This window comes from Tauraco erythrolophus, chromosome 17 (genome assembly GCF_009769465.1).
Source record: "Tauraco erythrolophus isolate bTauEry1 chromosome 17, bTauEry1.pri, whole genome shotgun sequence".
NCBI classification, from domain to species: domain Eukaryota; kingdom Metazoa; phylum Chordata; class Aves; order Musophagiformes; family Musophagidae; genus Tauraco; species Tauraco erythrolophus.
This window is the reverse complement of record NC_141481.1, coordinates 6,060,122-6,086,247: the sequence shown is the minus strand read 5'-3', so window position 1 is coordinate 6,086,247 and position 26,126 is coordinate 6,060,122. Positions and strand designations below refer to the sequence as shown.

Below are 26,126 nucleotides of genomic sequence, written 5' to 3'. Positions count from 1 at the left end.
ACTGATTCACGGCAAGTTTGATTTTCAGAGATGTTGAGAGATTTTTCTAACCAAGTTGCTATGATGCTGTCAGCTTAACTACGTAACACACTGCATGCAGTCTATGACTTTCCTCTAAGGCATTCTGTGTGACTTCCAAAACTCACAAAAGGATTGCTGCAGTTTCTGCTCTCCTGGAGACCAGCGCGGAAACTACCGCTTTGGGCTATCTCGCCATTTGTATCCTGGCTGGAGTTTAACAGATGTAATATGGCTGCTCGTATTGACAAAAAATTTACTATTCTACTGTTTTTCCTCGGATGTTTCAAGATCTAAATATTTCAAGACCTACAACTGCTTTAGGCTAGGTATTTGTCAGGTCAAAGTAACTACAAAGGCTACTTGTTTAGGAACCAGTCACTTAAATGGAAGTGCTCAGTTTATGTATTACATATGACGGTTGCTGGTAATATATAAATGATGTCTGGGACATTGAAGAAAGCATATGGTTAATAAACAGAAAAGCATCTGTTAATAAACAGAAAATAAAGAAACAGCTTATACACACAACCAAAACCTTCTGTAGTCCAGGATGTAGTAAATCTATAACGAACATCTGTGGCAGGAACTCAAGGATTTACTTATATACCGTACATAATGCTGCCTTGCCTAGGAGGTGTAAAACGCCTGAAGATGTAATAGCCTTAAAGAAACTCAGCAGAGAAAAAAGGAAGTTCTAAGAAAGTGAATGTATTATATTTGTTGCACTGATGAAAAGAAATACTGTTCAGTAAAAGTTATCCTCTAAAAGACCTTGAGGAAATGGAGCAGATGGTTCCATGTGCTATCCCACTTAAATTCAAAGTAGTTTTATAAATACTCCGAAAACATAAAATAACATTTTCCTTAGTTTTTTCTGTAAAGAAAGGAAAGTAAAAGATGATTGTTGTTAGTATTCAAATTACAGTGCTTTTATTCTGAAATTCTAAAATATAAGATTGACATTTTTTTGCATTGAAAAGATTTTCAGCACAAAACTCCAGAATGGTTTGCTATGCATGGCTATTAGGACTATCTCTACATTGGATTTCTGTATTAATACACCCCCTAGGATAAGGAAAAATTCCAGTTTGGGTTGAAACAAGGTAGGCCCCGATGTGGACCGCAGCATTTGTTCATGACAGACAGTATCTTTCCTGGGCTGTGCAACCTCCATAGATCATTATACCTGCCAAGGTTTTTGATGAAGAAAGCAGCAGGAGCGCTGGGGGAACCTCCTGTGCATGCGCCTGCGGAGAAGGGATTTGGAGAAGTACTGAGACGACTCAATATGAGTTAGCTGCAGGAAGTCTCGTTTATTGCGCAGTTCTTATTGCTTATATAGACAGTATTTGCAAATAATCCTGAGACCACACCTTTTCTACACCATTATTGGATGATACATATGCTTGTCATATTTAACAGCTTATTTCAAACAGGTACCCGCCTAGCGAAGCTCTGCTCTAAGCAAACACTACTCCCTTATCATACTGCATAGTTTTCTTATCCTTAACTTCAAGGGCATTCTGCCCTTGAGGCCTAACTTTCGAGCTCCAGTCCTTATTTACACAGGATTTTCTTCGTGCAGTCTCTTCAAGGATCTGCACTCCGACAAATCCCCCTTTCTTTTCTTGCACGAAGAAAATCCTGCGCACGAGACTGTCAACCCCAGTTACTAGCATGTTGTTTTGGTACAGCCTTGCAAAAGCAGTTTCTAGCATATTACTTCCCTTTCCGAGGGCTTTACTATTTCCGCTATATCCAAGATTCCACTGAGCAGGAGGGTGCCAGTCAGCAGGGTCATCGCAGAGAAGAGAGGCAGGCACGGCACCTTCAGGGCGTCCCCTGTTTATCCACACAGCGTGCTCTGCAGCCTCCTTCCGCTCCGCTCTGAGCCATCCCTTTTACACCCTCAGCAGAGTCTACGAAAAAGGTACTGACACGGCGTTGCTGCACGCGTGGCCAGTGCGTGCAACAAGGCCGCCAGGTATGTGCTCTGCTGGCCAACAGCAGACTTTTTAAGTTGTAACATATTTCTCCTAGCTTCCTTTTTCAAAGTTACGTGCTCACAACTAAGTCTAGTTTGTAATTCTTTGTCATTAATTCGGTACCAGTTAATGCTTCTCCTTCCAGTAGCTCACTTCTGATTGGAAAAAACACACAATGCATATATACAAGCAATATATACAAACAACTTTCACACACGTAATATACTAAATCATAAGAAACATAAAGACAGTTTACATATCAATATACAATCCTCTACCACAATTCTCCTCGAATGCTCTCCAAGCCATTGCAACTGTTTGTGGATGGACTCACTATGGTCACTTAGATTAAAACAACACGTTTGTGTAACGTGGTTGTTGCTGGCACTACCCACAACTTTTGATCCTAATAAATTTAACTCTTGTGGGGAAATATACGGAAGACTGCCCCTTTTTTTTTTTTTTTTTTTTTTTTTAAGCATTTGTTTTAATGTTAAATGAATTCATTCAATAACCACTTGTCCCATAGGTGAATGAGGGATACTGGTAGTGTGAGTCACTCCCCAATCCTGTAAAAAGGCACCATACTGGATCACTGTCTGTCCCGATTTTCTTTGGTACTCCCATGGTTTTCTTCAGTGTGAGCAGTAGCAACAACAAAGGCAGAGAACATCTCAACAGTTACATGCACATATTTAGATCGATTAAACGATGGAATATAAGTAATATCAGTTTGCCATAATTCATTGGCACATAAACCTGTTGGATTTACTCCTGCTGGAGTATTTGAAGGCACAATAAGTTGACGGTCGGGGCAGGCACGTACAATCTGCTGAGCTTGATCTGCTGTCTGACCTGACAGAGAGCATCATCTACCACCAATTGACAAACTGTAGGATTATTCATCATTCCTTGAAGCAGTACAATCCAATGATATTGTTGCGTGGGTCGTTCATTGTTAAGCACTGGAACTGAAAAGGCAAATCTAGGACAATTGTTAGGGTGTAAATAAATAAAAAAAGTAAAAAGGTGAAATAACCCAATCTTTTAAATCAATCACCATCAAATGCTAACATTCTGGAATCATAGTAGGATTTGGTACGCCCGGTTGTAATGCACCCATTGGTGAAATGATTGCATTAATAGCTCTTAAATCTTTTAACATAAATCTCCATTTTCCTGATTTCTTTGGGATAACAAATTTTGGAGTATTCTATAGGCTAGTGGAGGGAATTATATGTCCTAATTTGAGCTGTTCGTCGACTAATTTTTGAGCTCACTCCAGCCGCTCACCTTTTAATGGCCACTGATCGACCCAGACCGGCTTGCCAGCTTGAGTCAGGGCTGGACATCAATGACGTGTGCTAAAAATTTGAGGTTAGCCTCACATTCCACTGATTCAACAAATCCCGACCTCATAATGTACATGGGGCATCAAAAACATATGGTTTCAAAATAGCTTGTTTGTTACCTGGGCCTACTACTAACAAGGTCTGTGCACTCTGCTGTGGGATCTGTGTTCCATCTACTCTGATCACAGCTGCCAGGGCTGTATCAGAGGCTGAGAGGGCGGCCAGTCAGGATTTTTCACTATAGATACATCAGCCCCTGTGTCAACTAGGCCAGAAAAGCCTTCCCATTAATGATTACTGTTAAAGGAGGCTGTGCAGCTGTGACTGTCTGTGTCCAAAATTCTTTGTGATAGCAGAGTGGCCTTTATTGTTGTTATACCGGCAGCTTTTATAGATTATTATTCTGGCCACGATGTGTCCACGCGCCCCTTACCTAGCTGTGATTGGGTACAAACAATAGTGCACGCACCTATTTTAACTTTATTATTGGCTATGCCTAAAAAGGAGCTTATTTTTACTTGCTAAACTAAACATCATTTTCTCACACACTCGATATCAACTTCCCAAACTCCCATGTCAGCTTCTCACACTCCCTGCACCAGCTGTTCACACTGCCTTTTCTTTTCTCATCCTCTTTATCGGTGTTTTCCAACTTCAGAAAAGAGCACAGGCTTAAATCATCAAGGTCAAACCCCAACTGTAACTGTGTGTATGATGCCACAATTCCCCTTTTTTGTTTTTCTGTGACCATTACTTGATGAACCGTACTCTGTACCGTTCGCTGGGAGCGTGACAATAGGCAGGGGATGATTATTACTATGCATAAAAGAACTACTAGCAATATAATGCCTGCTTTTGCTAAAGATTTTAACCATCCTGTCAATTAAGAGCATTGATAAAGCAGAACCTGTAGCATTAATTTGTTTTGCAAGCCAACAACCCAACTTACTCAGTGTAGTTAACACCTGTGCCACTCCAACTCCTGGTGCAAATATTGAAGCTGCAATGATTTTAGCTGGTTCCCAAAATTCTGCTCTGGAATCGCACTAGCTATCATAAGCATGCGCGCTGCACCTATTCCGGGTGTATCTATGACTTAAGTTCATGGTGGTGTTAGGGAAATACATTCTTAAAGTCCCTATAGTACATGGATCTCCCCTTATATGGAAAGGAATACCCTGCTAAGCTCTATTATAGCCCTGCAGAAGCAGTTATTAGCATTTTGGTGTTTTGTTTGTTTGTTTGTGTGTTTGGCTCTTTTTTTTTTTTTTTTCTTTTTTTTTTTTTTTCAAAATCAATTACCCTTGGGAGTACAAACAATCCTAATTTTATGGTGGATGATCGTCCCAGCAATAGTGCACATAATCCTCGTGATATAAGACCAAAGACACCAGTAGGAATTAAATGCACCAACGTGTCAGTGATTACTGTTGACCAAAACATTTAGCTGCCAATATCTCTGCTTTATAGTGTTCCGAGACCACATTCTGACACGCCTTTACTAAATCTGCAATCATTTTTTGCCCGATTTCTGATAAGATCAAGAGCTTGTTGGCAGTCTGTGTTAGCATTTTCAATGGCTAACTGGAATACCAACACATCTGCAGTAGCCGGATTTTCTGTTTATCTCTGAACTGCCATTTGTAGCTGATCAAGGAAATGCTCATAAGGTTCCTGTGCTCCCTGCCGAATGGAAGCAAAGGAAGCCTCCCCTGTCCCAAAAATCAGGGACACGTCTTAATGCTCTCTTAGCCAATTCAGTCAGTTGTTGGAAAGCCACTTGCTGTAACCCTGCCTGCGCCTGATTTTGACATGAGTGACATTTTATTCATCCCAAAATTTTTAGCTCTCGATTTAAGAGATTTAACACCTATAACACTTTAGTTATTGTTTCATTGGGAGATTTCCCCATCATTCCTGCTTTAAAAGCATATTCTCCAAAGTACCATGTGCGTATTCTGTGATCGGTTGCCCAGTAGGATTGTAAGAAATACCAGCAACATGCTCGATATCTTATGATGACAAAAATACATATGTCTGATAAGAAGTGTATGCCAAAAGTTCCTGCGAGCGTAAACCACGAAGATTAACACCATTCACTGGTGGCACGATCGTATTTTGACAGGTACTACACAATTGTACGATTGAGCGGGCTTGCTCTCTTGTTATACCAAATTGTCATCTAATAGCATCAGCATTCTGATGGTAGAAGTCATGTAAGATGTTTGCCTGCACGAGCGAGTTTGGTACCAGAGCTGCACTCGTGAGAGGCTCAGCTCGCCTGTTCCCTTCTGCTATAGGCCCTGGAAGCATGGTGTGCGCTCGCAGATGTGCGATGGAATATGCATGTTTACGGTTTTGCAACACTGATATTAACTGTTGAAATTGCTGGAACAGAAGAGGATTAGTTATTTCCCGCGATGCCGATCAAGACGATCCAAGTTAAGATGTGCTGTCTCTCGGTACAACCTGGGCCCCGGGCCTCAGCCGGGCGGGGGGGCGGGGCCAAGCGGCCGCTCACCAGGCGCGGCCGGCGGGTGGGGGGGCAGCAGCGGCGGGAGGGGGGGGGGGGGGCGGGTCAGCCCTCCCTCGCCTCAGCCGGGCGGGGGGGCAGGGTGGCGATGACGACCCAGCAGCCCTGTGCCGGCCCCCCCCTTGTTGTTGTTGCTGTTGTTGTTGTTGCCGCAGCTCCGGCCGCTCGCGCTCCGTAACCGCCGCCGACCCCTCCCGCCGAGGGGACCATCAGCTGCGAACGAACCGGCGCAGCGGGGCCCGCCGCGCGTCTCCGTCCCGTCCAGCCGCGGCTCGCTCTGCACACAAGCGGCAGCGCCGAGGCAAACGCCGCGCCCGCGGCCCCAGCCGGCAGCAGCAGCGGCGTCCCCGGGGCGCCGCCGGGCGCGGTGGGCGGCGCGGCGCGGGGGTGCCGGTGTACCGACTTCGTTGGAAGAGGGGGAAAGAAATAAGTCTGTCTTTCGTTCGGGGCCCTGGATCAAAAGATTCGATGATGACTTTTCCAGGCCAGCAGCATCCCCACAGGTGGCTGCACGCCAAAGTTTAATGTCTATAGTGTCCCAAGTCCTTGTCATGTATATATTTGAAGAGCTTGCCTCCGGTACATGGGCTGCTTCCCAAACCAGGAGTACCGGGAGTTTTATCAAGTCAGAACTGTTAATAGTGCTGGTTTCTCTAGCACTTTGTCAACACTTTAACTACAGACTTATGTTCTGTTAAAGCCATGCTTCCCATCGTTCCCAGTCGCTTACCTCCTCCTGTTGAGGCAGGTGTCGCTTATTTTTTTCTTCAGTCGCTTACTTCTTCTTTTGGTTCCTAATTCGTGACAGTAGATTTGCTCCGGCTTTCCTCTATAGGCCGCCTGTACTCACTCGTCCTTCCTTCTGCGAAATTAGCACACTCGTTCAAAACAAGTATAGGGTCCCGAACGTGAGGTTAGCTCATTCTCCGAGAATATCCCGAACGTGAGGTTAGCTCATTTTTCGGGTATGGCGCGACAGTGGATCCTACAGATCTTCCGGCTTTCCCCTATAGGCCGCCTGTATGTAGATCTGCACGGCTTTCCCCGATGGGCCGCCTGAATGTGGATCCTGCGGATCGTCGGCTTTCCCGTATAGGCCGCCTGAAGTAGATCCGCCCGGCTTTCCCCGATGGGCCGCCTGAAGTCGCCGTCCCTTCTCCGCTAAAACAATGCTCGTTCAAAACAAGTAATAAATGTCCCGAGTGAAACGATAGTGAGTCCAGCTCATTCTTCCTGTCCCTGTTCGGGCGCCATAATGCGGAGAAGGGATTTGGAGAAGTACTGAGACGACTCAATATGAGTTAGCTGCAGGAAGTCTCGTTTATTGCGCAGTTCTTATTGCTTATATAGACAGTATTTGCCAATAATCCTGAGACCACACCTTTTCCACACCATTATTGGATGATACATATGCTTGTCATATTTAACAGCTTATTTCAAACAGGTACCCGCCTAGCGAAGCTCTGCTCTAAGCAAACACTACTCCCTTATCATACTGCATAGTTTTCTTATCCTTAACTTCAAGGGCATTCTGCCCTTGAGGCCTAACCTTAGAGCTCCAGTCCTTATTTACACAGGATTTTCTTCGTGCAGTCTCTTCAAGGATCTGCACTCCGACATGCGCCGACGCGCTGTGCCTGCGCCACAGGTACAATATGTTCTGGACACCCTGGGCCCTCCAAGCCTGCACAGACTGGCCATACATCACGTGGGCTTGAGTCTGTGCAGAAAACAGCGCAGGGGGCTATTCCGCTGAAAATCTAGTAGGTTGCTGATAAAAACAGGGTTCTGCCATCAAAGCAGGAGAATTGGCAGGTATAGGGAATAACTATTCTAGGAATCCTTTATAATTTTTAAGAAGCATCCATCTGCAGTATACAGGCTACAGGATCTTGGCGTCTGGTACTTCTCTGCTCTAGTTAAATACTGCTTTGCTCTTTGGCATCTGTCCTATTTCCAAAAGAGGAAATAGCAACTCTTTCCCCCTCATGGTTGCTGCTTGTTCTTCTCTCAACCCGTAGCTTTGCTATTGATCAAGAGGGAGCCAAGGGCCAAAAGTGACTTGTAATCTTCAGCACATGATGGTTTTCCTAGACATTTGTAAGGAAATAAAATATTTCCTTTGTAAGGAAATAAGCTAGTAAGGGGTAAAAGATGCAATACAGTGCTTACTGCCCTATTTCAGCACATTAAATATATACAATCTGCACTTCATTCCAACTAAAAATAACACTCAGATTAACACAGCTTTCTTTTATATATTAAATAGAGAAATCATTAACACGAATGACAAAGCAGGAGATGTGTCACTCCAGAGTTCTGCATGAGGACGGATGTGGACAGTTTGGTGGAGTGGATCAAGCACATGCCTGAGAGTGAGATGGGAGATGTGTCTTTGTGAGTGTCATCGACTCGTTCTGAGATTTAAGAGAAGGTCTTTTAAGTCCATTTATTTCTATTTTGAGGGGTTCCAGATTTAGACACCTTATTTATTTATTTTTTACCAAGACGCAAGAATCTGCAGCTCCACCTGACATCAGTGCTGGCCCCTAAGTATCCAAATCTGAAGTCCCAAACTTGAGGACAGAAAATAGAAGGCAGTTTTGAAAATCCTGGCCTCAGCTTCCCTGGTTGTCTTCATTCATAGAGCAGTGTCGGAAGGTATGGCCTCATCGATCTTTGCAAAGTGGCTGATTGAAATCCACAACTGATAAAGTGCTACACAAATAATTATTGCTCTGTCTCACAAATCTTGATGAGCGTTTTAACTATTATCTACGATACCATGCAAATGTTACAATATAATCATCCTTGTTGAAATAGATCAAGTGTATCTTTTCATTTGGCAGCTATATAACAATCCAGTTTTAAGGCTGTGCGCAAGGGCAGTTTAGAAAGCTAAACCTCACTGATCCATTGTACAAATGGAGACAACTGCACTCAGAACAGGGACCTGCATTAGACCACACAGACTGCAGCAAATTCGCCACTAGAATACAGGATTTCTGATACAAAATTTACTGTGCCAAACACTAAATCAGTGGTTCTTAATCTCTTGCTATACACAGGCAGTCATCGGTCATAGTATGCCAGCTTGCTTTCTTGCCTCTCCTTGCTAAATTAATTTGAAAGGTAGTTAAAAATACATTCCTAGTATTACCTTGCCCCTCAGGTGATTCATGTTGTTACCATTGGGATACTATACAGTCATGAAATAAAAAGAAAAATCATCACCTGCTGTATCACCAGGGACAGAAGATCCGCTAGACTGTAGGAAAGGGTGAGTAAATTTGCAGCAGGTATTGTTCCTATATTTATAAAAGCTTTACTTTGCTGTATATTGGGTAATTCTCAGTTATAAAGAAGAAAAAAATGAGATTTATCATAGCTCATGAAATTGATTGTTTTTGCAAAACTCATTCACTTAAGACATACACGTGTGTGTCAGTCAAAATGCAGTCTGATGGGTGCTGGGTCAAAATGGCATTATGTTGCAATGAAGCCCTGTGATATAATTTTTAATTTTTTTTGCCTTGAAACTGGTTTTGAAACCTGTACATGACTTGCATGCATTGCTTAGGGACCGTAAGCCAACAAGACCATATCGGCAGGATGATGGCTGCCCAGCAGAATCCAAGGGAGGCGGCGGTATGCCATCTGTCTTAGCTAAGTCACCAACAGAACTGTGGTGTATTAGGCACAGGGGAATTTAAAAAGGCTCCTCAGGTCCTTTAGTGGTCTCAAATCTAGGATATTGTAATTAAAAAAAGTTTGATCTACCCAAGCCTCTTCGCTGAGTATCTACCTAAGCTATTAAGATTCTTTATAACTAAGGAAATATTCTGTAGCCTGGAATTGAGTTTATCAAATCAGCTAATTTAAGTTTCCAGGTCTTGCAAGAGAAATAAAAATATGTCTAACACAGTCTTCACATATCTTTTGGGAAATGTACCCAGAATATCTACCAAATTGCCGAGACCTTTTGCTGTCCCCTCAGTTGCCTGCCCTCCTGTTTACAGACAGGCTTTTCCTGCGTTGCGCTTCCACTGCCCTTCTAGCAAATACAGCGAGTGCTTTACATGAAAAGCGATCCAGGCTTAGAATTTTGCTAGTCTGCTTGCGAAATGTAGTTTAGTAGCCGGGAAGAAGGAGAAACCAGTAGTGTCGGATTACTCAGCTTTTTGCTGCCAAACGTCAGACTTCTCCCTTCCAGTTGTACATGGGTGACATGTCGTCATGGGGAGAAACACGAGGACGGGCATTTGGTCTATTCCGAGGGACGCAGCTCCCTGCAGACACCCCAGCGAGGCCTTGGGAGGAGGGCCAGGGTCCTCCCGCTCTGCGCAGGGCCTCGGAGCCCCGGCTCCCCCCGGACTCAGGGGCTCTCGGCTCCCCTCACACCCCGGGACCTCGGTCCCCTCGGTGCCCAGCGGTCCCAGGTGCCCCTCAGTGCCCAGGGCCTGCGATCCCCCGGATCCCCTCACAGTCAGGACATGGCAGTCCCTCGCACCCCGGGGACCTCGGTCGAGATGCCACGATCCCCTCAGGGCCCGGGGTACCCCAGATCCCTTCGCGCGGGGATCCCCTGGCTGCCGTCACGCCCAGGGGCCCCCGGTTCCCCTCACCGCGGAGGGGCTGGGAGCCCGCCGGCTGCCACCGGCGCTGGCAGCCCAAGGACCTCAGGTTCCCCTCAGGACGCGCGGGGCCGGGACCCACCGCTCCCCTCACGCCCCGGGGCGGTGCGGGGCCGTCGGCCGCCCGCTCCCGCACACCCACTCAGCGGGCAGACGGCGGCCCGAGGCGCCGCGGGCACCGCAGCGGCCGGTAACCCCTCCCCAGGCGGGGAAGCCCGTCCCGCGGTGCCCGGAGGCGGAGCGCCCCCGCGCCCCGTCCCCCGCCCTCCCAGCGTGCCCCGCGGAGGGGGCGGGCGGCCCATGTCCGCGATCCCGGCATGCCGCGCGGCCGGGCAGCAGCCAGAGCAGCCGCGGCGGCCGCGTCCCCTCCCTCCGGTGTGAGACAGCAGCCGCCTGCGGAGCTCGAGTGAGGAGCCACCGCCCGCGCCTCGCCGCCCCCTCTTCCTCCTCCCTCGCCCTCCTCCCTCGCCCCTGCCCCGCGCCGCTGCCCGGCCGGCCATGCCGTCTCGGGCAAGGTAATGAGCCGCAGAGCCCCGGGGTCTCGGCTGAGCGGCACCGGCAGCAGGCAGCACTACCACCCGCGGGGCTGGAATGACTGGCAACCCAGGTGGGCAGGGCTGGGGCAGGGGGCGCGGCCTGGCCGCCTGCGGGGCGCGGGGGCCGGGGCAGCGGGGCGCCGCGGCTGGCGGCTCGGCCCGGCCCCGCCGCCGGGCCCGGGAGAGCGGAGCGGGGCGGCGCGGAGCGGAGCGGGGAGCGGCGGTGGAGCCACTTCCTGGCCGTTGGGCCTAGAGGCGGGCGGCCGCCGCCGGGCCTAGCGCGGGGCGGGTGGCGGCGGGCCGGCCGCCGGGCCTAGGCGGCGGGGGAGGTACCGGCCGCGGCCGTGCCCGTGTGCTGCCCGGCGGGACGCGGGCAGGGGCGCGGAGGGCGTTTCCGGATCCGAGACGGGAGAGGGACGGGTCTGTCACTGCGCGGGCTCGGCGGGACCCCGCTCTGGGCTCCGAGCTGGCGGGCGAGAGCGCTCCTTCCTCCCCCGGCTCCTGCCGGGAGTCCCCTCGGTCTCCGCGGCTCGGGCGGCTGGAACGCATCTCGTCTCTGGGCGATCCTGGTGCGTGTCTGCCGGCAGCGTTTCCTCTCTCCCTGCGCTTCGCGGGGGGAGACGCTTCCCTGGCAGGCTGGGTGCCTGCAGCGGGGTGGGGAACTGGGGGGTGGGCTCGATACCTGCTATTTTTTCACTCTAATTTTCATCTGGGAGTTAACTAGAGAAGAGCAGAGGCCGTAGAAGTGCTCGTAGCCTTTTGAGGTTCAATAAAATAGTACAGGATTATTGTTATTTTTTTTTTTTTTTTAACTGGAGAAAGTGTTTGAGCTGTAAGTAGACTGGAATGAGAGCTTGTACAATGTGTTAGACTGTGAGGTGTGTTTATACCTGGTACTTTACTACTTAGTAAGTGAAATTCAAAGTCTGTTGACTTTTTTAGTCAGGTATAGAGAATGTATTTCAGGTCTTGATTACTTCCAGTATACCTGATGCCAATATATTTACTATATTGCCCTGCTTTGCTATTTTAATAGTCAAAGTTGCCATGTAGAAATTGTAAATAAATTTGAGATTTTTAAAATTTATTTTTTAATGTGGAAGATTTGGGGCTTTTTAGTGTTTGTGTTTTTTTTTTTTTTTAAATTTAATATAGTATGGGATCCTACTTTTAAAATTTCCAGCAAAGAATAGAGTGGCACATGCTTGGGAGTGTATTCACAAATGACAGTTCCAGTCGCATGCAGCTTGGTCTAGGAAAACAGGGTGAATGTGAAGATGGATCTTATGAAACACAAATATACTTCAGTTTTTACTGTGAATGAGTCTTTCCTTTTGCTTGAACAGGTAGCAGTGCAGCCCCTAGGACTAACGCTAGAGGCTATTAAATTCTTACTGGTGTGTGTGGCATGGTTATTTAACTTCTAATTTCTTCTGTTATTGAACTACTTGGTCAAAAAACTTAATTTTTTTTTTCCTCATTTAAAAACTTGCAGACGTCTTTGGTGACATCTTACAGCATCTAGATTTTTTTCAGGGACTTAAAAAGTCTTGTGTCTCTCTTACTTATTAAATCCTACCTTGCTTCAGATTTCTAGGCTGCAGTCTGGAATTCTGGACCCTAAATCTTGATCTTCCCACTTGGAAGAAATTGGATGTGCATCTTGTGTCTTTGCAGGGAATGGCTTCTATAAATGCTTTCTGATTTAATATATTAATTTGTCACAAGTTCTGTCTTTTAGCCTAAAAAAATTCTTACAGGAGCTGGGAAGCTGACTTTTTCCAATATATTGTCTGCAATAGGTTCAGTTGTGACAGGGGTGAAAGTAAGAGTGTAGCTGCAGAAATGCTTTGCCTGGTGATAAGGCTGGTTTAAGAAGTTAGGCTGTTGCCTCAGTGTCCGACTCTGGTCTATTCTCCATCCTGTAGTTTGGTGCCTCCTTAGCTCTTGGGTACAGCTGCTGTAAAGTGGGCTACTAAAATAATTATCCCAAAAGCCACAGCAAAACCAAAAATCTAAAAGCACCAGAGAAAGTGCGGCAGACTAGGGGAGCTTCATGGCACGGACAGGGCCTCGTTCTGTTTCCAGCACTGTGTGATTAGAGCTCCTGCTAAGAAATAGGTAACACCTCTGCACTGATCCCATCACTTGTAAAAATTTAACTTTATCCTCTGCTGTATTTTTTTTTTTTAATCTGATGAGAGAGCTCAGGAATCAGAAATATTCACACAATCCCAAACACAGAGAATGTTTTTCTGTGTTACAATCAAGTTTTTTAAATCTCAAAGATAGCTTTGGCAATATGGAACCTGTGAGTCTACACTAGGAGCTTAAAGAACGAAGCAGAGAGTAAATCAGTCTTTGTTGTTTTGTCGTTAACTAATTTTTAAAAGTGATTCACGTGCCAGTTTTGTATAACAGATCTCCTTTCAATTGTGCAACGAGTGTTTCTTTTTCGTTGATTGTTTAGAATATGCTCTTGGACAAACCTTGCAAGACAAAATATACCCACATATTCTTTCCTTCCTCTTTCTTTTCTGTTGACTCTTACTTTCGTTTAGCTTAGGTGATGTTGCTGATAAATACTTTCTCGCAGGGTGTGGAAGAGGGAATGCACATGGCCAAAGTAATGAAAACTGCAGTAATTGTAGTTGCTTCAAGTTCCTGAAGGGGAGAAAGGGCACTGCTAATGCATAGATGTATTATCAGATGGGTTGTGTTTTCAAATACACATTTTTCTGTGTGTAAAAACGACTAGATGGATTCTTGTTACTAGGTCCAGATTCCTCTCAATATTTAGTAATGCTAATCAGCATCAGGACTTGGGGTGAAAACAGTGCGAAACTGGAATTTGGAGCCCACATCCTTCTTTAGGGAGGAGTAGTTTTTTAGGTAGAACTTGATTATATTTTTTTTGTGCATGCATGAATGCAGTCATATCTGTCAGATGCGTGTGTAATGGTTTTCCTACAATGTGTGTGTTGACAGAGCTGTGTATTACAGAGGAAGAAGTTGTCCTGATATATATATATAGGCATATTAGTTTGTGCAGTGAGGTGTACCAGACTCTAAATGAGTAGCAACACAAAAACTTTTTAGGTGAATGTTGGATGAGTGACAGAATGGTGAGGTATTTTCAGAAGGCTCGATAAGATCTGTTCCCCTTTCTTTTAATCTTGATAGCTTTCTAGACCTTTACTTCTTTTTTCTTTCCTTTTTGTTTGACAGATCTCACTGTGTTTTTCTTGATAAAACTTCTGGGGGGAAAAACAGAATCACCTCAGTGTGCAGGTCTTATGTGTGAGTAGAGTTAATTCGGTAAAGTACTAAAGGCTACTTATGTACTGAAACAAGCAATACTTCCCTTTGATAGGAAATGCTCTGGCTGGCAAAGCAAGTTTCATGCGCTTATGGTGGTACAAAGCAGGAGTGTGAGTGCAGGGTGGCATTGTTGGCAAGTGCAGGGTGCACCATGGCTTGCTTAGGCAAAAATGAGAAAAGGGAGGTAAGATTTTAATTAATAAGACTTCAGTCTCTCTCCTATCATAAATGTAGGTTAGCAGAGGAGTATATGGAAAAGTGCAAAAGAAAATCTTTCACATCTGAGAAAAGTTCCAGAAGTGTTTTATTAGTTTCAGTATGGAATTCGTTCTTGAGAATGAAGCGTATCCTTCCATGCAGTGTAAGTCAGTGTTATGAATCACTAATTTCTGTTAGCACTGTGCCTGCCAAACCAAGTTACCACCTAGGTCCCCATGGGTCCTGACACCATGAGACAAGACGGTAAAATACGACTCTCATTCCAGGTAGCTTATAACCTAAGCAGGAGAGTGGTATTGGCTAGCACTTTATAACTGAGAGCAAGTACTCTGTGTTTAATTAAAGACAGAATGGCAGGTATTGGCAGGGGGCAAAGAAACTCAGAGCAAATGGGCTAAGAAAGTGATGGTTAGAGCAGTGCTTTTTACATGGCTGTGAAGGGCAGAGGCAAGTCTCTTAGAAAAGGCAAGCCCTAGTTGTTGTGGGTATTGTCTGCTCATAATGCTGGATTAACACGTTGAATGACAAGCAGGATGATAGTAGTGGGTGCTGTGTATAAGGAAAGTTGAGACAGACTTTATTTCTTCTGTTTGCATGTACAACAAGGTACACAGCAAATGTTTGTTAGAGATAGACTGAAATATCTAGTTTGGACAGATCTGTAACTAAGAGACCCTAAAGTTGACGACATAGAGATGCTTGAGGATGTTGCAGGAATAGGTTCAGTTCTGAACTGGCAACAAGTAATTCTTGATCTCCTTTCGCATCTGAGTGTGTTGAATATTCTGATAAGGTTGGGAAGGTATGAGATCAAAGAGCTTTTTTGTTTTTTTTGTAAAATGGCAGAGCCTAAGTTTGTAATGTGAAAGCCTTTGTTTTTAATGTGAAGACAGAGGAGAATGAGATGTGAGAAAGATGAAAGAAGATTAAAGTGTGTCAGTGGGAAGCAAAAGGAACTTGGAGAGCAGATAGTCTTCCATACAAGAATAGCCATACTAGATCAGACCAATGATTTAGCTAGCATAATATCCTGTGTCCAGAAATGGCTATCAGAACATGCCTATGGAAAAATAAGAACAGGATGCATATATGTGATACGCTTCCCTGACATTCTCTCCCCATGTCCAACAGAAGGAAATTGCTGAGATACTGTGTAAGAAGGGAGCGATGCAGAATCGAGAGATGATTTGAAAAGCTGCTGTGACTGTGCAGGTAGTTGTCCAGCAGTGGAGATGGCACAATTGCAGTAGGAAAATAGTTAATTAGTTGTTATTTTGCTAGTAGAAAGCACAGCCACTTACACTCTCGTCATGCTCTCTCTACACAGGAGTAGAAACAAAAGTAGGCTTTGGGGTGAGCTCAGGCAGGCTTGGACTTTGCAAGATGGACCAAGCGATGATAGAAGAGCATGGCAAAAAAGGGTTGTCATTGTTCTGTGTGCCGGTGGAAGAAAGGTCAGAAACTTGGCAGGAAGTTGTTAATTTGAGTGGATACAGTGACTTTTAAGTTTTAAATGTTTTATTGATAAAGATTTTAAGTAATGAAGAATTTGTCTGCCTTATAGCAAATCAACTTGGCAAATAGAGCAAATAAGCAAGTAAAACTGAGTGACCTGAACATAATACAACTCCTACAGTAGAGTTATCTCAGAGTAAATCCTCCATGCAGATCCTGTACTTAGAAATAAAATCAAATAGAATTATTAAGTGATTTTTGTCTCAAAATAATACCCATATGGTGGGATTGTTCTGAAAGAGCTGCAGGTAATGAATAATATGCACCAGATTGTTTGTAACAAGTTTCTTGGACAAAAATTCTTAAGGCTTCTGTATAACAAAGAAACATTATATATTTTTGATTGACCTATTTTTCTTTTTTCTATATAAAAAGATTTATTTTTAAAGCCAGTTGTTCTCAGCCATGCTTTCTTCAGTCATACAAATTGGCATAGTAATATCATGCCTATACTTTTGATGCAATGAGATATGCACTCATTTTTGGCAAAGTCTAAGTCCTTTTGTATGTCCTTGGGAAAAAATGAAGCAGCTTTTTATTTTAAGGAGAACTAGTGGTCATTTCTGCTTATTTAGGTGGATGAACTATTTTCTTTTTCTGATGAATAAAGGCAGATTAAAAATTGCCCTGCAGAAAACTGAATGTGATTTCTTCTGTATAGATGATATTGCTGAGACAGTGAATGCAGGAAATCGGGGCCGCTGTTGGTGGTAATCAGGTAGTCTTCCACCCAGAACCAGACAGAGATGAAAACTGTCATGTGAGCACTTGAAGTACTTTGCTTAGTCTCCATCAATGAGCTTTTTAGGTGGAAATAACACAGAGTAGTGTCTCAAGTGGCAAATATGCTTTTGAAGCTACAGTATAAGGTGATCTATATAGTCATGTTCATCCTTGCAATTTCCTATTCCTACTTTGTCTAATACCACCTTTGTGTTTGTACTTCTGCTTATCTGTTGCAAACATTGTAGGTTGTGATTTTATTAGTATACAATGTTTGTTCAGGTCTGTGACAATGTCAATGTACGTAACTATAAATTTGTTGTTACATAGACTTCTTTTGAAAGATGACACTAAGCGTTATGCCTTGTCGTGTAACCTACCATCTGCTTGGCACAATGTAATTGAAGTGGAATTACTGCCATGGGAACAGGAAGAGTGTCCTCCTGAAATGTGGGCGTGAGTTGAGGTAGCTGAGGGTGCAGTTCTTCCCATCGCCTGGTGGAATGGCTGCAGAGCACCTTCAAGGGCTGGAGGGAGGGGGAAAAGGTAATTATTTGTGAGACTTTGGCAAGTACCTGTCTGTAGAGTGGCTGTGTTTTGAGTTCCAAGTGGTTCTCCTTCAAAATCATGAATGTGTTTCTGATGTGAAAAATGGTATTTTTCAGAAACAGATTTGAGAATTAAATGTCTCTTCCTGTGCACCCAGACCATGCTTTGTTGTGAGTTTACACAGCAGTGTCCTGTGTCACCCAGGTGTCTGGGTTCCTCGGTAAGGGAACTCAGATGCAGGTGGTAGATATTGGAGTTGTGTCCCCAGGTCTTGATGAGCCCATGCCACAAACTCTCAGAGTGCTGATGCAGGAGCCTACAGTACAGTTCTTAAATTCGCTTCCCCCTGAGGTGTGGCGTGTATCACTGGGCAGCTGGAAATGCAGGGGCCCATGAGATGGTGGGCTTTGCTTCTGGTGTGGATCTTATTGCAGGTGTCTTTCAGTCCAAAATCCTTCTGCAAATCAGTATGGACCATAGCAGCCAGTTGAGTCACAGAACCTCGTTCTCTGGAAACAGTATCTTTCTATGAAGCGTTTTTAATCTGCCTCATAAAAAAAGGGCAGAAGCTCTGGCTATCTAAGCTACATGCTTATTGTGTAGGAACAATGTCTTCAGTGGGAACTATTGTCTCTTAAATTGATATATGGGAGAACAATTACATGTTTTTAATAAAATTGTGCTCACCTTTTAGTTAAGTGATAAAGTGTGAACAGATTAGCTTGCAGAATGCTGTTCCCAAAGACAGAACGAAGTGAGTGTGTGGTTCTTCCCAGGGAAACAATAGGCTTATGTGTTTTACCACAGTGGAAAATTTTACAGAATGTTCAGCGGCTGTGCTGCGGCAAGTGAGGTTAGCTGAGAACACGTGTAGTCCTTCAGTTGATTGGGATATGCAGAGCAGTCTTAAAAATTGTAGGTTTAATCAGCTTGCTTTCAGACTTAAGGATTTTAGACTTAATGCTTGACAGTTGGAGGTGATGCAGTCCACAGCACATTGCCTTAAAAAAGTGGTGCTCTTTGGGGAGGTCCGCTATTAAGAACCCATCAGTACTTAAATTTACAAATTGAAAATTTGTCAGTCTGTTTCACTGAAAGGCTAAAATAATTTAAATCCTCCGTAGTAAACTCTGCTGTTCCTCCAAGTACGCTGGACATCTCCTGAGATTTTAGGGCAGGGAGAAAACCTGGGGGCTCTGTAGCAGAGTGGAAAATTTGCACATGGTGTAGGTGCATTTGAAGGTTCAGTGTAGAACTTCATTGTTGTTCAGCATAATGTAGGTGAGTGGTGAAGATCCAACTGTAAGTATTTCTGCAACCCTAGTTGACTGTCATGGACAAAGACTTTTACTAAGGCTTTGCCTCTTGAATAGTATAGCCTATTTTATAAAAATAGTCCAAGCAAGGGCTTGACAGAGCAGTAGATGTGACGCCACAGTGAATACTGAATGAGGAAGAGAGTCTTATTGTGTATATCTGAAGATGAATTTGATTATAGAGAAAAAGGGAATAATACCTGCCCAGCAAAGCTAGCGTGAGCCTTTTGCTGTGAGAACAGGACGAAAGTGCAATTTCCTTCTTTTGAACCCAGTTCCAGTATATTGCCTTTTAACATTCTCAAGAGAATAAAATATGTGGGGGGGTTTCTTCAGTTCCAGTTGTTTTTGCAAATGGTAGTGCTATTCCAGTTGAACTGAGGATGAGCTCTATTTGATAATGGCAAGCCTTCAGGACAGCTTAGGTAACAACTGCTTTTCAAAAATTTTAGCTGTGTTTCTGCCTTTTGGTCTTGAAATGTATTTAACTCCTTTTCCCTGAATTTGTCTACTGGTTGTAATCGGTGTTCTCTTGAAAATTAAAAATGAAAGACTTTTTCCCAAGAACATGTAGTGTTTGTCCTTAAACAAATTGTAGTTATGGGAATGAAAAGGAATGATCTGTCTTGCTTTTTGTCAAATAATCAAATGAACTATCCAAAGCTTAAAAGAAAAATAGTAATCTTTAGAGTTTGCTTAGAAAAAGCCCTCTGTAAGTGATTTGAATAGTGTGATTCCAAATATACTTGAGTTGATCAAAATTATGCTGATTTTGTTTTGGGTGGGTATTGTTTTACTGGTTTTAGTTTAAAACCTCCAGTATTGCTTGTAAGAATGCATTTAAAGTGATTGGTTGAATTTAGAGTTTGAAGTCTCATGCGCATGAGTTTAGTGTTACTGTATTTTAAAAGTGAAATCACTTAGTATGTCCAATGAGAAGAGTTAGTTTCATAATTTTCACATTTTTCTTAAAAGTTTATTCTGGGCTCTAAATCAGTTCTCTGATATGAGAGTGGTTTAAACTTAATGCAGATACTTTTAACTTTTTCTCTGCAAACATTCACCCTAAAGGATAACAACTGTTAGTTTATGTTGCAGGTTTTTTGACAGTAAAGCCTGTTTTCTTGTTTTGCAGTTTTATTTTTGAGAAACTTGGTGTGTGATTCCTATATTGATTATCAGTTACATGCTAGTTTGTTAACACCTCCATCTAATAAGTGGTTTTACATTGCTTACAAGGCCTGCAGCATATTATGTAAATGTTCAGGTGTGGATTAGTAATGACTTTCACAAATGGTAGACACTGTATCACCTAGCTGTCATATGTACCTATACCTAGTTGTATTTTACTTTTCACTTCTGGGAAGTAATTTTTCCTCATATAGGTGTCCGACTGAAAAAGAGACTTGAGAATATCCTGAGAAAAGGCACTGGGGCACTAGAATGCATTTCCTTTGCATGTTGCTGTAGTAATTAGTCAATTCTAATCCCAATGTGAATTTAAGGTCACTTTTTAAGAAGCAGGTTAGACGTGCAACTTTTTTTACACAGGAAAATACATTTGGGATTGTCATTTAAATGTTGCATTTATAAGTGAATGTGAATCCCACTCCTGTTATACCACTACATAAAAAAAAAAATATTTTTCTCTTTATAGAACTGACAGTGCATCAGCTGACCAGGACAATTTAAAATACTCTTCATCCAGAGATCGGGGCAGTTCTGCCTCCTATGGATTACAACCCTCAAATTCAGCTGTGGTGTCTCGACAAAGACACGATGATATCAGAGTCCACACTGACATACAGAATGAAGAAAAAGGTATACAGATTGCTGTTTCACGTGTTAATTGTGAGGGGACATTGAGAGAAAGGCAGTAAACTTGAAATGGTGGAGAACTTCTTTTTAATTTATTTTTTTGTCCAAAAAAAGGCAGTGAACTGATACAACCCATCGCTACAGTATCACTGTGTTGAGAGATTTATTAGGGATCAAAGAAAAGTTGTGGGTGGTATGAATAGTGAGAAAAATACGCAGTTGCCTTAGGAGAAGAATGTAAGGGAAGACTTAATGCATTAACAGAATGAGCAATTTTTCCTAAAGAGTAATATTCTGGATGTGTCCGGTCTGCAAGTTGTAATTTCTTGCTAAATACTGTCTAGTGCTTCTGGTATTGATAATAGACTGCCTGATTAAATGGACTGCTGATCCTATATATTACCTATTGCAGATTTACTGCAGCAAACTGGAATGTTTGTTTGGGAATCAAATCTGTATTTTGTCTGACTTCATATAGATTGTGTGATGTATGGTTCATGCAGTTTTTTCTGCTTGGGTTTGGTTTTGTTTGAGAATGGAAGTACTTTCTCTAGAAAATAGCCAAAAATTCAGAATGATATCTTTTTCGCGTTTATGAAAAAGAAAACTATTCTATTTTTTTTAATCATCAAATACAGATATCAAACGGGAGGATTTTTTTTACTTGCAGAGTCGCTTTTTAGACTATGTAAATGATCTTCAAGCAGACCAGACTCAAAAAAATCTCACAGGAATATTAATGTGGGAGTTTTTTTGTTCAGGAACCTAAAAAACATTCGCACTCCCCTACTTCTCTGCCCTGTAACTATCTGTAAAGAATTGCTACATCTTAGGGGAAGTTACAGCTGAGTATGCTGATGCAAATTTATTTTTTATAAGTAGCAGGTACTGTTAGCAAGAGACAGGAGCATGAAACAGGGATTTGTTTATCTGCATACCTTGAGAACCTTAAGTTTTGATTAACTTTTACAGAGAAACTGCTTAGAAAGTGAGTATATTTGTCTGTGCTAACATGGAGAGTTTTACTGTGTTTCACACACTGACATAGTAGGTTATTCTTGTACTTTGAAGTGTGCAATTATTTAAAGAACGTACTGGCAGTCTAGCGAAATAGTTTCAGACGAATTCAGTAAGATAGTTTGTGAAGTTGTTGGGAAAGTGCCATTTGAAAAGAAAAATGCATCTATCTCTCCCTCAAGTACTGCATCTTACAGGGCATGTCTCTGCTAGCTCAGCACTTTAACTATGCTATTTTGTTCAGGTGTGTCTTGAAAAGAGATGATTGGGATATTTTGTGCTATAAAACCAAATCCCAAGTATCTCTAGTTCATTTTTATTTTTGGAGAAACTTGTAAGCTTACAGATGCAGAATAGTTTCTTTATTTCCTAAGATTTTTCAATTAGTCTGGAGTCTGCCAGCATGGAATTTTCATTTTAAGAAAAAGACTTCTAGCTATTCTATCGTGGCTAACCATATATCATAAGTACCTAGAATCCTTGAGAAGAGATTCCACCCACCTCCCCATTTCTGGTGGTGATAATCCAGCTTGATTATTTCTGGAAGTTGTTCAGGTTTGAAAACCTTCAAGGACGGGAGGTTCTGCAGCCTGCCTTTAGCAGCCTGTTCAGTGCTTTACCACTCTCCTGGCAAAGAATTGTTTTCTTTTATCCAGTTCGAATTTCCCTTGCTGCAGCTTATGACTGTTGACTCCTGTCATTTTGCTCTGCATCTGTAAGATTAATCTGGCTGTCTTTTTTTGTGTTTGTGGTGGGGTTTTTTTGTTTGTTTGTTTGTTTTCCAAAAAAACTCTTCGCAGTAACTAGTGGAAGACTGCAATCAGATCTCTCATCTTTGTCTTAGCTCCTTTACTTTATAAAACAAGATGGGGAGCTGGAAGATTAAAGTTTTTAAAACTAAATGGAAGGCTCTTGGGTTTTTACTTATAGATGAGATGTTCTCCCTTTCTGCAACACCTTCCTCCCTTTTGATTTGTAACTATGATGTCTTCAGAGTCCTTACTGCTAAAAAGATACTGCACTAGTATTCATATGTCATTGTATCTGCGTATTTATGCTAAAATTAATAACAGTGACATAGCTGATCATATTCTTGTTTGGTCTCAGATTTAACATTTAAAGGGAAATGTATAGAATTTGTAAATACTAGGATTTTCAAAAACTTCATACCAGGAGAGAACTGAAGGGAATTATAATGTAATATTTACAGCTTTATTTCCCCAAACCCTGATTGCCCTGCAGTTTTTTAATTACTCTAAATGACAAATTGTTTCATATTATTACTAAAGATGTATCATCTATATGTCAAGTGGGAGAATATAGGTTTGTGTTTAATTCACTTAAGATAATGTGAAGCATGCTGTAGCAAATACTACATATCTTTGCAGACCACCAAAAGAGCTGACACATCTTGTGTGCCAGAAGGAAAGTAGGAAATAACTTTAAGAACTCCAATAATATATGGTAGTATGTCTGGTTTTGATAGTTGTTTGTGGTCTGAATGCATGATTATCTGACATCTTCAGTTAAACTAGTTTGTTTGTTGCTTTGAATTTTAGCAGTACACTTCTGTTTAGTTGTAAATTTAATTCTTGCTGTTAGAAGTAATTTCCTTCACAGAACAGTGTTGCTTTGTTATGCCAAAATAATGTTAAGGTGTCATACATGCCATTTAATGTTTAAAAATGGAGTTGTAAATCCAAATATACACGAATTATCTTTACTGTAATTGTAAATAACTAATTACAACTGAGACTTTGCACAGCATTATCTGTAATGGTAGGGTAGTCCCATGTGTATAGAAATACGCAAACGTCTACCGGTAGTCACAGCTGCTTTTTTATCAAAAGCTTTGCCTTCAAGATGACATTCTTTACATCTGCTAAGGTCTGGATTCACCTTGATGTTTGAACTTAGTTTTTTTTTATCCATCTTGTAGTCTCAATAGGCTGCCTCTTTTTATGGAGAGCCACCTCTCCTTTTCCCCAGGCTTCCTTTTATACACTGATGCAGGTGGAATTGTGCAAGTACCTTTTTTGAAAGAAGTCTTGCATATCTTTTGTTGTTCTGGGTTTAATTTTATTAGTTGATTCTTCCCTGTCTCAGGCAGGGCAGACACTTTAGAAAACTGCCTGCACAGCTGCCTTGAAAGTGAGCTTTAATACAATGAGTGAAGTATGGGGCAGGCTCAGGGGACAGTTTCATTTCTCCACAGTACTGCCGAGGAAGAACCTGCCTCTCGGAGCAATGTGACAGACTGGAAAAATCTTTGGTTTCAACATTTGCGTATGTAAATTCTTGTGGATCTAAGAGTAAAAGTAACTGAATTACTCAAAATGACACTTTTAATTCTGTTGCTATTGTTACCAAAGATACACCATGTGTATCTCAAGTGGCAGACTGTAGGATTGAGTTGAATTAAGATCATGTTACTATTAGTATGTGAAAATATTGACTGTTATATGTTCAGGGAGAGTTGTTCAATCTGTACATATAAATAATCTGTGGCTCTTTAAAAGCTCTCTCCTTTTTTTTTTTTTGCCATTTTACTGAGCCTGTGTGTTGGATTTATAGCAAAAACAGAGTGGAAATTTGATGTGCATAATCAAGGAGCAAGTAAATGAACGTATCTAGCCATGTGTCCTAGCAGTTTGACATGAAGGGTCACAAGTAATAATAAGAAAACCCCAAATGCAACAAAATAGATGTTAAAACTTAATCACAATAGAGATTTTGTTTCATGTGCTTCAAAAATAGACTGATTAGATTCTGAATATGTGACCTGGAAACCTACGAGGCATAACAAAACATTTTTGCCTGTGAAAGTGAAAAAGGAAGCTAAAGAACATGGCAGGGGATAGGACTGCTAATTTGCATATGAATCAAATAACTCATAACATATTGCCCTACTAAATGTATGGTCTGATAGCCTGTTTTAATCTCAACGTTGTTTTTTCCACAGGTGGCTACAGTGTCAATGGAGGATCTGGGGAAAATACTTATGGTCGGAAGTCGTTGGGGCAAGAGCTGAGAGTTAACAATGTGACCAATCCTGATTTTACCAGTGTTCCGCATGGAAATCGTGCTTTAGCCACAAAAGACATGAGGAAATCACAGGGTAAGGATACCACAGATTTTTGGGAAAAGAGGATCTCTTTTGGCAACCTCTCTTGTGTTCAGAATGTGAAAAGAAGTTCACTATGGTTAGACAATCTATATGGATTTTATTTTTTGCGTGATATATTAGATGATGTTGATGGAAACTGTCATCTTGTACTTACTGTTCCCTGCATTGAGACTTCCCCCATAGGTAGGCAGATCTGTTGACCATGTGGCTTATGCTATGAATCTTTCAGTTTCCTTTAAGTAGGTTTGGAACTTTAAGTAGGTTCAGGTTAGCCAAATTTGGCAAAGAGATCAAGGGCTCCAAGAAGGAGATGTTGCTCTTAGATTTTTTGAAAATTAATACCTAAGTAAAAAGTTGTTAATTAATGGGTCCCTAGTGTGGGAAAACCTGCAACAGTGAGCTCAACTGTTATCTGTTCTCACTGGCCTGCGGGTCAACTAGTCATCACATCGTACCAGCTGATAAGTCAGTAGATCTGTACTCCTGAACCAGCCACAATTCATGCTCTCTCTTGCTCAGCTGAGGATTAGAGGCCAGGGAAGAACAGGAGGCGTGGTAAGAATGAGAGCAGGGTCTTGGGAGATGCAGCGAGAGGAAATCTGGAATTGCAAGAGGGTGCAAGAACGCTGGGTATGCATTTTTGAGAAAGAAGGCTTCACTTTTCCCAGTATTTGTGTTTAAATCATAGTTAAAAAAAAAAAGTTACTCCAAAGACTCTTGAATGAAAAGAAAAACTTCGTGAAGTCTAAGCACTGTCTTTTACTGCATCACTTAGTGTAAGTGGCAGTTGAGCCACTGACAAAAACTGTAACTGCTCTATGCCAGGCACATTATAAACATATGAGGACATGGTGTTTCTCCTCAGGGATTTATATTTCAGAGGAGAGAAAAGGTAAGAGAATAGTGTTCGGTGTGCTTTGAGGGTGGAAGAACTGAGGTGCAAGTGGTGACATGACTGTTGGAAAAGGCTGATCTTGGAAATGGGTTAAATTTAGACTTTAACATCCCTTTCTGGTGTCTTGATATAAAAATTATTCGGTCTTATTGTCTTAAATTGTATCTATGTAGAGGAAATAGAGATTTATCTAATAAAGAGCTCATTAAATAATACTTCTGGTAGTGGGCTTGTGCATGAGTTTACTAGTAGTTAGTAATGGCAGAAAATTCAGACTGTTCTCCTAGGTACATGAGCACCTCTTTAATCCTTAAAATGTTAGGAACTGTAATTTTGGGTGACTGAAGTCGCTGCCTATGACTTGCGTGCTTCTGTACGTATTCTGTTCTCTGGATGTCAGATTTCAAGAGTTTTTCCTTTTTAACTAGACTGTCTTTATGACTGTTGCAGATTTCAGCAAGTCATTCTGATTTTTCCTATCTTCTTCAAAACACAGTGGGATTATGTTGCAATAGGATCTTATTTTTTAAATACTTTTATATTTTCTTGTTTGTTAGTGTGTGCA

General features: G+C 42.4%; 1 protein-coding gene across 1 annotated transcript in view; it reads left to right on the top strand.

The window, feature by feature from the left end:
• Nucleotides 1-11,033: 11,033 nt before the first annotated feature.
• Nucleotides 11,034-26,126, top strand: part of SMG1 (SMG1 nonsense mediated mRNA decay associated PI3K related kinase) — a 67,251-nt gene continuing 52,158 nt past the window's right edge. The window contains exons 1-3 of the mRNA XM_086622377.1: nucleotides 11,034-11,132; nucleotides 20,362-20,525; nucleotides 24,502-24,657. Of these exons, the coding sequence (XP_086478503.1) occupies nucleotides 11,044-11,132; nucleotides 20,362-20,525; nucleotides 24,502-24,657 (409 nt within the window). The 5' untranslated portion in view covers nucleotides 11,034-11,043. The remainder of the gene's footprint in view (nucleotides 11,133-20,361; nucleotides 20,526-24,501; nucleotides 24,658-26,126) is intronic.